The sequence below is a fragment of the Carassius auratus genome, chromosome 21, assembly GCF_003368295.1.
Source record: "Carassius auratus strain Wakin chromosome 21, ASM336829v1, whole genome shotgun sequence".
NCBI lineage: Eukaryota > Metazoa > Chordata > Actinopteri > Cypriniformes > Cyprinidae > Carassius > Carassius auratus.
The window spans coordinates 23,343,259-23,355,237 of NC_039263.1; the positions used below are offsets into that span (position 1 = coordinate 23,343,259).

The window sequence follows — 11,979 nt, forward strand, 5'->3', positions numbered from 1 at the left end:
AATTAAAATGATTGATACCATGATGCTGGACTGGTTCCTCCTCATACTCTATAATCATTAACAGGTTTGCAAAGCAGGAGAGTCAGAGAAGGAAGTGAGATGCACAAAAACAATGCAAAGAATATATGTCAATTCATAAATGCAATTCATACACACAGTCATTTTCAATATAAGCGTAAAACAAAAATACAGCATACATGTCGCTGTAATAAAATAATGAGGCTCGCTTGCTCCATCTCGTGGTTAAAAGTGGCACTTGCATCAGAAAAAGATAACGTGCTCTTTTAGCAGGCACAACACAACGTGTCAGTTCAAATTATTCCACCATTTAAAATTATATGCATTTCTAAAGATTTTTTTATCAGTCTTTGTCTTATTAAACGTCCCTGTATTTTCCATGTTTACCACACGATGGCGCCTACATACAGGTACTGTGACAATATATTTATACACAAATGTATTTTGAACATGCATGGCTCAGTCACGTGATTTATTTTATAAAATAAACCTAAAATAAAAACGTGTGCACTTCTTCCCTAATGAGCTTGAGTTTCCAATAGTGAAATAGGCCTAATAAAAAATTCCCAAAAGTTATTAACTATTCAGCATGTAACATGTCAAATCAAACTAAATATAGACTAGTTGAAGAGAAATAACAGCAACTAAAAATAAATACAGAGATTTGCCATTTCAAAGGCATTATTGGAATTAATGCTTTGCATGCAATATTGTCATATTGTGAATACGCAGTCAAAAATTATATATTAAAATGGGCGAACTGCAATAAAACAAATATGAGGTGCCACTGCCAGAAATGTGAGTAATGTTAAAACTACCTTGAAAGCCCACTTCACATTCCAGCCCATTAGATGGCAGAAATGCACTGTTATTACAGTAGAAATCAAAGCAGAAGAAGAGCAACACTGAACAACAGCTGTAGTGCTGGAGAAAGAGAAGAAACAAGAGGATTCAGTGCAGGAGAAACTGCATGACATGCTAGAGGACATGAGTGATCCAGACACCTGCAGAGGGACTGAAGAGGGTCCTGAGCATCAGACAGGTGATGAAGAACATACACCTTCAGCATTATCTGACACCTTTCAACAGAGCCTCTAACACTAGCATTCACTGTTCTTTTTTCTATGCTATTTACTTTTAATTTATTATGAAAAAGCCCTTGCTACATGTTCTGTGTTAGGCTAACCGAGACTTGTCACAGTACCTTTGGATAAAATAGTCTGCTAAATGACTAAATGTAAAATAAAACCAATAATAAAAGCCAAGAGCTAAATATAAACTGATATAATGCATCTAAATAATAATAATGCTTGATGGTTAACACATTAAAAAAAACCACAAACTAGAAAAGACAAACCAAATCCTTTTTTTTTATTTTTAAAAACTTGAATTTTTATTTTTTTTACAAATTCTGGTTATACATAGATATATATTAGCTTGATTTCTGTGTATTTCTGCTAATAAATTGTTATAATAAAACATTTCTCCTTGAATAGTATTGTGATTTTTATTTTTCATATGTTGTAATATGTCATTTCAGATCTGTTGGAAGTCATTGAATTGGAAGGTATGCCTAATCATTTCATAACCAGAGAAAAATCGTCACATGAAAGTGATTTTTCTCAGAAAAGGCGTTTTCTCCCCTGCCCTCACTGTGAAAAGAGCTTCGTCCGTAAAGGAGATCTGGACAGACACGTGCGGATCCACACGGGAGAAAAGCCGTTCACGTGCGTGGAGTGCGGGAAGAGCTTCACACTGGCAGACGGTCTCAGAAAACACCTGCGCTCTCACTCCGGAGTCAGATCCTTCCACTGCCATCAGTGTGGAAAGACTTTTATTTTGCCGTCGCACCTGAAAAGACACATGCTCATTCATGCAGATTTCAAACCATACTTGTGTTCTCTGTGCGGAAAGAGCTTTTCTCAGCTGGACTGTTTGAAAAAGCATCAGAAGACGCACAGCGGAGCGAGACCTCACGGATGCTTCGAGTGCGGCAACGCTTTTAATTCAGCCGACGCTTTGAAACGGCACCGCAGGATTCACACCGGAGAGAAACCGTACACCTGCTGCGAGTGTGGCAAGAGTTTCACTCAGTCCGGACACCTGAGACAACACGAGAGGGTTCATACGGGACAGAAGCCATACATCTGCTCACTTTGTGGAAGGAGTTTTAGCACAGCGAGGAATCTGCCGGCTCATATGAAAAAACATTCACCTGGAACCTATCAGATAAACAAAGATGATGAAAACTGATGCAGTGAGATCTGCACAAATCACTGAAATCACACAGGATGGTTTTATATGTGCTGTATGTCTGTAATCGAAGAGCGTTAGAAACTAAGGCAACTGTTACACCATGCATGAAAAAAATATATCACATTATTAGGTCAGCTTGGTTACTTTAGAGAGAGAAACTTATTTAATTTGGCTTTATTTTCACGAAAGGGGAAAACCAACTTTTCATTTTTTAGACCCATTATATGGTAGTATTTCTCTATTTTAAATGTATAAATTAATTTATTTAAATTTATAGGCCTGATACTTTATCATTATAACAGAAGTGAAGCTTTCTTAAAGTTTTAGCTATGTTTATTCATGGTTAAATGTATAGGAAGTCAGTAATTATTTTAACGTTTTTTTATTTTATTTTTTTGTGTGTGCATAAAGTACAAAAATAGTAACAGTGAATAATTTGTAGTGGTGTGATGATAATTGCTGGTCAAGCTCATTATTAGAAATGAGTTTTTTTTATTGTCAGACCTGTAATATTTAACTCCATACTGTTTGTTTCTTCTGAAAATATCTCAAACTGTTTGTAAATAAACTATTTAAAAAAAAAAAAAAATGCTTTCAACAAGTATTTTTTTTTAAATCATGGAACATATAATCATGTTTATTATTAATTATACAATATATTATGTTCTAAATATTATGTATACAAAAAATACATTTCATTTACATTCAGCATGTGCATTTATCCAAAGCAATATTACTGTATCATCATTGAGATATTAAAGTTATAGTTGTTTTAATATTTGAAATATGTTTCATATTTCATATTATTAATTTTCATATTAACCATTCTTCATCTTTATTCATTTTTGGATTTTGGTAATTCTGTGGTTTTGTAATTTTTATTTGTTTTTTTTAATATGTGTATATTTGTTTTGTTTTAGTTTCAGTTATTTTAGTACATCAAGGCAAACTATATAAAAATGAGACATTTTGCTTTGGCCACAAGCTGAAATAAAATAAGGTGAAGCTTTTTTATATTTCAGTTAATTTTTATTTTATTTCCATATTTGTATTAATTTATCAGTTGTTTCCATAGACAGTAAAAGTTGTTTCTGTACCAGGATAGTCACGTGGTTTTCAGCTGACTGAGACGTCGAACGTCAGAGATCACGTGTTCATGGCTTCGAATCTTCGGTATCGAATGTAAACATCTTTTCAAACCGCGTTCGATTTCCGATAAGCGCGCTCCAGCTGCTCAGCGCAGCGGACTCTCCTCCCGCGTCTCAAACCGGAAGAACTGATGACATCCTGCTGTAAAGATGGAGTTTATTAAAGAGGAGAATGAGCACCCGAGTGATCCAGAGCTCTGCAGAATTAAACAAGAGGATACTGAGGAACAAATAGGTTCGAGTTTATTATTGCTTCTTTATTAATGACTGCTGATGAACACTGACTACCGACTTCAACATTTTTGCAGCTGTCAAATTATTTAATAGTAATAATTGTTGTTGTTATTATTATTGATAACTGTTGTCACATATATAATGTTATAATTATTGTATTATTATCATATAACTTGTCTTTTGACCACAATTTTATTAGTAGTAGTTGTTAATAAATTTTTTAATTAAATTGTTATAAGATTGTTAAAATAATTGACAGATTCCGGTATGTTTGGAATGTAAATATACACTTTTATGTATTTTAATACCAAAAATGTTACATAAAAAAAGTGATTTATCTGCCAATCAATTTTGTTTGTTATTATTATGTAGTTTATACATTGTACATGACATTAGTATTATTATATAATAATTAGTATTATTATATAAATATTAGTATTAGTATTATTACACAATGACATATAGGCTAAATGCTTAAAAAATGTCACTTAAAAATAATTATTTTATTTTATTTTAATTTTTTTATTATTATTATTATATAATTGGACTGTCATGTTATACTGAAATATATAACATAAGGATTAATCTTTTAAATGCATTCCAGTCATTAAATGTTATTATTTAATTCATCATTTGATAGCTAATATTAATTATTATTAATAAGAATAATAAGAACATAACATTAGTATAATTATTATAGAACTAGACAGTTTCCTGGTGTTTTTGTATATAATGTTTAAAAAAAATAGTATCTTTAAATTAACTTTTAATTGATCCGTCTTTATTTGATTGTTTACATTCCACAACTGTTCCTCTTAAATTGAACTGAACAATTTTATGTCTTCATTTCAGACCTGATGGAAGCGAATGAAGTGGAGGAGAATCAGCATCAGCATCACTTCTTCACAACTGGAGACAAATCAGGAGGCAAAAATTATTTCATCTGCCCGCAGTGCGGAAAGAGTTTCCCACATAAAGGAGACCTTAATAAACACATACGGATCCACACCGGAGAGAGACCCTTCATGTGCATTCAGTGTGGAAAGAGCTTTACGCAGAAAGCAAACCTTAACAGACACCAGCGTGTTCACTCTGGAGAAAAGCCCTTCACATGCCCTCAGTGTGGAAGGAGCTTCACATCCACCAGCATCCTCAAACACCACCTGCGCTCTCACTCCGGAGTGAAGACGTTCAGCTGCGATCAGTGCGATAAGAACTTTATTTTAGCCAGACTGTTGAAAAGACATCTGAAGATGCATGCCAACCAGAAGCCGCACTTGTGCTCCTTCTGCGGGAAGAGTTTTTCACAATTGGACTTTTTTATCGAGCACCAGAAAATGCATATCGGCAGGAGACCTCACAAATGCTCAGAGTGTGGAAATGCCTTTAATACGGCCGATTCCTTGAGACGACATCAGAGGATTCACACCGGAGAGAAACCCTACATTTGCTCGCGTTGTGGAAAGGGTTTCATTCAGTCGGGACATTTGAGAGCGCATGAGAGATTGCACACGGGAGTGAAGCCATATCAGTGCTGTTCATGTGAGAGGAGCTTCACACATTCAAGAGAACTAGTGACTCATGTTAGAAAGCGTTGCCCGGAGTAGTTGTTCATCACTTTAAAGGAATAGTTCACCCAAAAAATAAAAATTTGATGAAAATATACATCAAGATGTAGTTGAGTTTGTTTCTTCATCAGATTTGGAGAAATGTAGCAGTCATCATTTGCTCAGCAATGGATGCTCTGCAGTGAATGGGTGCCGTCAGAATGAGAGTCCAAACAGTTGATAAAAACATCACAATATTCCACAGCACTCCAGTCCATCAGTTAATGTCTCATGAAAAGAAAAGCTGCTTGTTTGTAAGAAACAAAACCAGCAAGGTGTTTTAACCAATCGCTTTTAAGCCAAAAATACAAGTCCATAATGGATAGTAACGCTTTTACCAGTCCACTTCCTCTTACATCAAAACCCAGCCATATATTTGTTTAGAGCTCTTTTAGACTGGTTTGGCTTTAAAACAAGTACAAGCTTGTACCTTTTTACTGGAAAAAACAATATGTGACCCAGGACAACAAAAACCAGCATTAAGCTAAAAATATATTTTTTTAAATTCAAATGTAGACATCAAATCGAAGCTGAATAAATTAGCTTTCCATTGATGTATGGTTTATTAGGATGTGTGACAATATTTGACTTAAATACAACTATTTGAAAATCTAAGGGGTGCAAAAAAGTATTTTAAAAAATCACCTTTAAACTTTTCCAAATTAAGTTCTTAAAATTTAAGTTTTGATAAATTTACAGTATGGAATTTACTAAATATCTTCAAGGAACATTATATTTACTTTAACTTTACTTTAATATCCTAATGTTTTTTTGGCATAAAAGGAAAATCTATAATTTTGACCCATACAATGTATTTTTGGCTATTGCTACAAATATACCCCAGAGACTTAAGACTGCTTTTGTGCTCCAGGGTCATATGTTATTAACAAAGGGCTCTTATTTTACCAAGAAGTGATTTTGTAAAGTTAAAAACACCTTAATGATAGACTTTCTTCACAATTGATGAAATTGTGGATTGTTGTGATGTTTTTATCAGCTGTTTGGACTCTCATCCTGACGGCACCCATTCACTGCAGAGCATCCATTGGTGAGTAAGTGATGCAATGCTTTTTGAAGGGTTTGTGGGGAAGCTTTTCATTCAATTTGTCAATCAAAGCAACCTTAGGCTTTTAAATCTCAATTTTAACAGCTTAGTTAGTCTACAGTGGTTGCAGAAAGCTGATGCACTGAGAATGAGACTGTTTTCTCTTGCACTGAAACCCATTCATTTCGTCTCATAAGATGTGGAAATAAAAGCCAGATGTTCTGTTGTTTCTTTAAATGTAAATATGGAAATAATGCTTTTTCTAAATTTGTGAATTTAAACCTAGAGTTCATATTTTTATGTAGACATTTATATTTACAATGCATCCAAATTAAATTCTTTTTGGTTTAAATCAAAGTATATTTACATTCATGCATTTGGCAGATTCTTGTTCCATGAACGATGTATAAATAATGTTTTTGTGAATATTATTAAAGAGGTTACAACATATCTTTGAACAAATGTTCCATTAATATTTTTGGAAGAATGCTTTTTAATGAGTTTTCTAGAACAGCTGGATACATAGCTAATAATTAATGTTGTTGATGATTATGGTGTTTTAATTTAAATTATTTATGTTTTTATTTATTTATGTATAAATCATCTAAAAATTTGGACTTTCAAAAACCTAAACACAGATAATCAGAAAACTGGATTTTTTTTCTGTGGAAGTGCATTGAAAAATTGCAGTTTTACAGCTGCCATCTAGTGGTTAAAATAAATAAATATGAACATGTTCAACAATATGATAAAATAAATAACTACTATTACACTAAATAACGCTCATAAGTCCAAAGCTTATATTCAGAAGTCAGTTTTTTTTTTAGATCAGCTATGAATTTAAATTTTTATATATAATACATCATGTGCAAAGCAACCTCCCTCTGTGTTAAAGGAATAGGTATAGGCCTAGCTAAAGTTAAATTAACTATTTGTATTTTTATATAATTTGAGTATACATTATAAATAATAATTACTGTGATTATATTATTTTTAGAACATTTTATTGTATTTGATATATTAATCTATATTCATTTATTGTCGTGTGTTTATTTATTAAATTGTTCGGAAGCTAGGTTTGCAACATTCATTTTTGAAAATTAAAGGTAGGCTAATTGCTACTTTTTTTTTAGCTACTAATTGCTAATCTCACAGTTTTTTTCCCCGCTAAATTTTATAAGGAAGTTCATATCACTTTTCTGTGGGAGAAAAGTCTGAATGGTGAGATAAAAAGTGGCAATTAGGCTTGTTTATTTTTAATTCAGTGGCAGAAAATAAAGTACAGTTGTCACTTTTGTCCCGCTACAGTAACAAAAAGTATTTATTTTGTTCCAGTGCAAGCTATTTTGTGAGTTTCTGTGTCTTGCATCATTTCTTACAATTGTTTATGTCTTATTATACCAACAGAATATGTCTGAGTGAAGGTCAGAAAGACAGACAGAGGTCTGGTTTTATCCAGATGTTTTTGAGAGGGTGTTTGTGGACATAGAGGAACATCTCTCTCTGGGCAGCTGCTACATCACATTTATATTTAGGTTTTAGCCATATCTTAGCCTTTAAACCCCCACCTATGAATATGCAGTGTTTCCAGATGTTTTAATGCACATTTTCAATTTATGCATAAAAACAGCTGGATGGAAAAACATAAATAGGCCTACTGTTACATTATGTTTAGTTTTGTATTATGCTAATGTGATTAAATTTTTATATTGTGCATTCTGTAGAAAAAAAAACGTTTTATAAAAATACATTGAAATTGACAATAAAAAAATACAGTCAGATTTTAAGACATCTGATGAAACTTAAATTTAAAATGAAAATATGAAAATGTAATTTAATAATTTTGTTGCAAAGATAAAGGACCAAATATGTTTGCAGTTACATATTCACAAGGTCACAATCACTTAAGAAAAATAAGAGTAACATCAAAAATTCTAGCTTATATTGTTGTTGTTACTTTCATCCCAAAGGATGGGGTCGAAAGTAACAATGTGCAACTTATATTCAAAGTGAAATTATACTGAAGTCTTTCTAAATTTCTACAAAATAACACCTGGTATTGTTAGACCACACTTCTGAGTTACTGGCCACAGCAGAAATATATCTCTGTATACAACATTATCTTTTAAAATGATGTTTTTTTGAAAAATGGAGCGGGATCGCGAATCATTTGAGTCAGTTCAGGAGTTCAGACCGGGATCGCTAATCATTTGAGTCAGTTCGGGAGTTCAAATCGGGTTCGCGAATCATTTGAGTGATCAGTTCGGGAGTTCGGAGCAGGTTGGCGAATCATTTGAGTCAGTTTGGGGATCGCAAATCATTTGAGTCAGTTCGGGAGTTCTGAGCGGGATCGCAAATCATTTGAATCAGTTCGGGAGTTCGGAGCGGGATCGCGAATCATTTGAGTCAGTTCGGGAGTTCAAATCGGGTTCGCGAATCATTTGAGTTATCAGTTCGGGAGTTCGGAGCGGAATCGCAAATCATTTGAATCAGTTCGGGAGTTCGGAGCGGGATCGCGAATCATTTGAGTCAGTTCGGCAGTTCGAAGCGGGTTCGCGAATCATTTGAGTCAGTTATTAGGATCGCGAATCATTTGAATCAGTTCGGGAGTTCGTAGCGGGATCGCGAATCATTTGAGTCAGTTTGGGGATCGCGAATCATTTGAGTCAGTTATTGGGATAGCGAATCATTTGAGTCAGTTTGGGAGTTCGGAGCGGGATCGCGAATCATTTGAGTCAGTTCGGCAGTTCGAAGCGGGTTCGCGAATCAATTGAGTCAGTTTGGGGATCGCGAATCATTTGAATCAGTTCGGTAGTTCGTAGCGGGATAGCGAATCATTTGAGTCAGTTATTGGGATCGCGAATCAGTTTGGGAGTTCGGAGCGGGATCGCGAATCATTTGAGTCAGTTACTGGGATCGCAAATCATTTGAGTCAGTTTGGGATTTCGGAGCGGGATCGCAAATCATTTGAGTCAGTTCGGCAGTTCGAAGCGGGTTCGCGAATCATTTGAGTCAGTTTGGGGATCGCAAATCATTTGAATCAGTTAGGGAGTTCGGAGCGGGATCGCGAATCATTTGAGTCAGTTATTCAGATCGCGAATCATTTGAGTGAGTTTGGGAGTTCGGAGCGGGGTCGCGAATCATTTGAGTGAGTTTGGGGATCACAAATCATTTGAATCCGTTTCGGGAGTCCATAGCGGGTTCGCGAATCATTTGAATCAGTTCGGGAGTTCGTAGCGGGTTCACGAATCATTTGAGTCAGTTTGGGGATCGCAAGTCATTTGAATCAGTTCGGGAATTCGGAGCGGGATCACGAATCACAAAAGATTCGCGCTCGTAAATTTTCAAATTGGCCATAACCTTTAATTCGCCAGGTGGCAAGGCTTTTTTTTTTAGGTAGATCCCCGGTAGATCCGCCCCTGCAAGACATGAATCTCTTAGTTCCTCACAAAAAAGAACCAAAAAGACTACTAAATAGGCCTACTGTTACATTATGTTTAGTTTTGTATTATGCTAATGTGATTAAATTTTTATATTGTGCATTCTGTAGAAAAAAAAACGTTTTATAAAAATACATTGAAATTGACAATAAAAAAATACAGTCAGATTTTAAGACATCTGATGAAACTTAAATTTAAAATGAAAATATGAAAATGTAATTTAATAATTTTGTTGCAAAGATAAAGGACCAAATATGTTTGCAGTTACATATTCACAAGGTCACAATCACTTAAGAAAAATAAGAGTAACATCAAAAATTCTAGCTTATATTGTTGTTGTTACTTTCATCCCAAAGGATGGGGTCGAAAGTAACAATGTGCAACTTATATTCAAAGTGAAATTATACTGAAGTCTTTCTAAATTTCTACAAAATAACACCTGGTATTGTTAGACCACACCTCTGAGTTACTGGCCACAGCAGAAATATATCTCTGTATACAACATTATCTTTTAAAATGATGTTTTTTTGAAAAATGGAGCGGGATCGCGAATCATTTGAGTCAGTTCAGGAGTTCAGACCGGGATCGCTAATCATTTGAGTCAGTTCGGGAGTTCAAATCGGGTTCGCGAATCATTTGAGTGATCAGTTCGGGAGTTCGGAGCAGGTTGGCGAATCATTTGAGTCAGTTTGGGGATCGCAAATCATTTGAGTCAGTTCGGGAGTTCTGAGCGGGATCGCAAATCATTTGAATCAGTTCGGGAGTTCGGAGCGGGATCGCGAATCATTTGAGTCAGTTCGGGAGTTCAAATCGGGTTCGCGAATCATTTGAGTTATCAGTTCGGGAGTTCGGAGCGGGATCGCAAATCATTTGAATCAGTTCGGGAGTTCGGAGCGGGATCGCAAATCATTTGAGTCAGTTCGAAGCGGGTTCGCGAATCATTTGAGTCAGTTATTGGGATCGCGAATCATTTGAATCAGTTCGGGAGTTCGTAGCGGGATCGCGAATCATTTGAGTCAGTTTGGGGATCGCGAATCATCTGAGTCAGTTATTGGGATAGCGAATCATTTGAGTCAGTTTGGGAGTTCGGAGCGGGATCGCGAATCATTTGAGTCAGTTCGGCAGTTCGAAGCGGGTTCGCGAATCATTTGAGTCAGTTTGGGGATCGCGAATCATTTGAATCAGTTCGGTAGTTCGTAGCGGGATAGCGAATCATTTGAGTCAGTTATTGGGATCGCGAATCAGTTTGGGAGTTCGGAGCGGGATCGCGAATCATTTGAGTCAGTTACTGGGATCGCGAATCATTTGAGTCAGTTTGGGATTTCGGAGCGGGATCGCGAATCATTTGAGTCAGTTCGGCAGTTCGAAGCGGGTTCGCGAATCATTTGAGTCAGTTTGGGGATCGCGAATCATTTGAATCAGTTAGGGAGTTCGGAGCGGGATCGCGAATCATTTGAGTCAGTTATTCAGATCGCGAATCATTTGAGTGAGTTTGGGAGTTCGGAGCGGGGTCGCGAATCATTTGAGTGAGTTTGGGGATCACAAATCATTTGAATCCGTTTCGGGAGTCCATAGCGGGTTCGCGAATCATTTGAATCAGTTCGGGAGTTCGTAGCGGGTTCACGAATCATTTGAGTCAGTTTGGGGATCGCAAGTCATTTGAATCAGTTTGGGAATTCGGAGCGGGATCACGAATCACAAAAGATTCGAGCTCGTAAATTTTCAAATTGGCCATAACCTTTAATTCGCCAGGTGGCAAGGCTTTTTTTTTTAGGTAGATCCCCGGTAGATCCGCCCCTGCAAGACATGAATCTCTTAGTTCCTCACAAAAAAGAACCAAAAAGACTTGCACCTGCCCTCATTGCCCTCATTGTGTGTGTGTGTGTGTGTGTGTGTGTGTGTGTGTGTGTGTGTAACACATTTCATTTACCTGTGTCAGCTTTCTGGCATGCAATGTGTTAAAATAATGAACTTTTACTAATTAATTTAGAAACTAATCAAATCACCAAACCTGTATTGTATATGCATCACATGAGATTTAATACTGTATATAAATGTGTACTTTAGCAAGCTGTTCCTAAAAACTGATGTTTTCTCCCACAACATAATTGTTTTACATTTCATTACTGACTATAAAAACATTCATTATGTGATTATATGCCATCATATCTGTCTGCACCATTAAAGTTCCAGTTAAGAAATTACTCATATTGAATATCTTCTGGCATTGT

The 11,979-nt window shown here is 35.6% G+C and overlaps 2 protein-coding genes across 2 annotated transcripts; both read left to right on the top strand.

The window, feature by feature from the left end:
- The first annotated feature begins 921 nt into the window (after positions 1 to 921).
- On the top strand, positions 922 to 2,772 carry LOC113039006 (gastrula zinc finger protein XlCGF7.1-like). Its single transcript, XM_026196865.1, has 2 exons — positions 922 to 1,060; positions 1,559 to 2,772. The coding sequence occupies exons 1-2, from the start codon at positions 994 to 996 to the stop codon at positions 2,269 to 2,271; spliced, it is 780 nt and encodes a 259-aa protein (XP_026052650.1). The 5' UTR covers positions 922 to 993; the 3' UTR covers positions 2,272 to 2,772.
- A 655-nt stretch (positions 2,773 to 3,427) lies between these two features.
- On the top strand, positions 3,428 to 5,321 carry LOC113039004 (gastrula zinc finger protein XlCGF7.1-like). Its single transcript, XM_026196861.1, has 2 exons — positions 3,428 to 3,657; positions 4,509 to 5,321. The coding sequence occupies exons 1-2, from the start codon at positions 3,573 to 3,575 to the stop codon at positions 5,261 to 5,263; spliced, it is 840 nt and encodes a 279-aa protein (XP_026052646.1). The 5' UTR covers positions 3,428 to 3,572; the 3' UTR covers positions 5,264 to 5,321.
- Positions 5,322 to 11,979: the final 6,658 nt, after the last annotated feature.

Coding starts and splice junctions, on each gene's coding strand:
- LOC113039006 (XM_026196865.1), top strand. CDS start 994: ATGCTAGAGGACATGAGTGATCCAGACACCTGCAGAGGGACTGAAGAG. Junction 1,061..1,558: donor GGGTCCTGAGCATCAGACAG/GTGATGAAGAAC, acceptor ATGTCATTTCAG/ATCTGTTGGAAGTCATTGAA.
- LOC113039004 (XM_026196861.1), top strand. CDS start 3,573: ATGGAGTTTATTAAAGAGGAGAATGAGCACCCGAGTGATCCAGAGCTC. Junction 3,658..4,508: donor GGATACTGAGGAACAAATAG/GTTCGAGTTTAT, acceptor TCTTCATTTCAG/ACCTGATGGAAGCGAATGAA.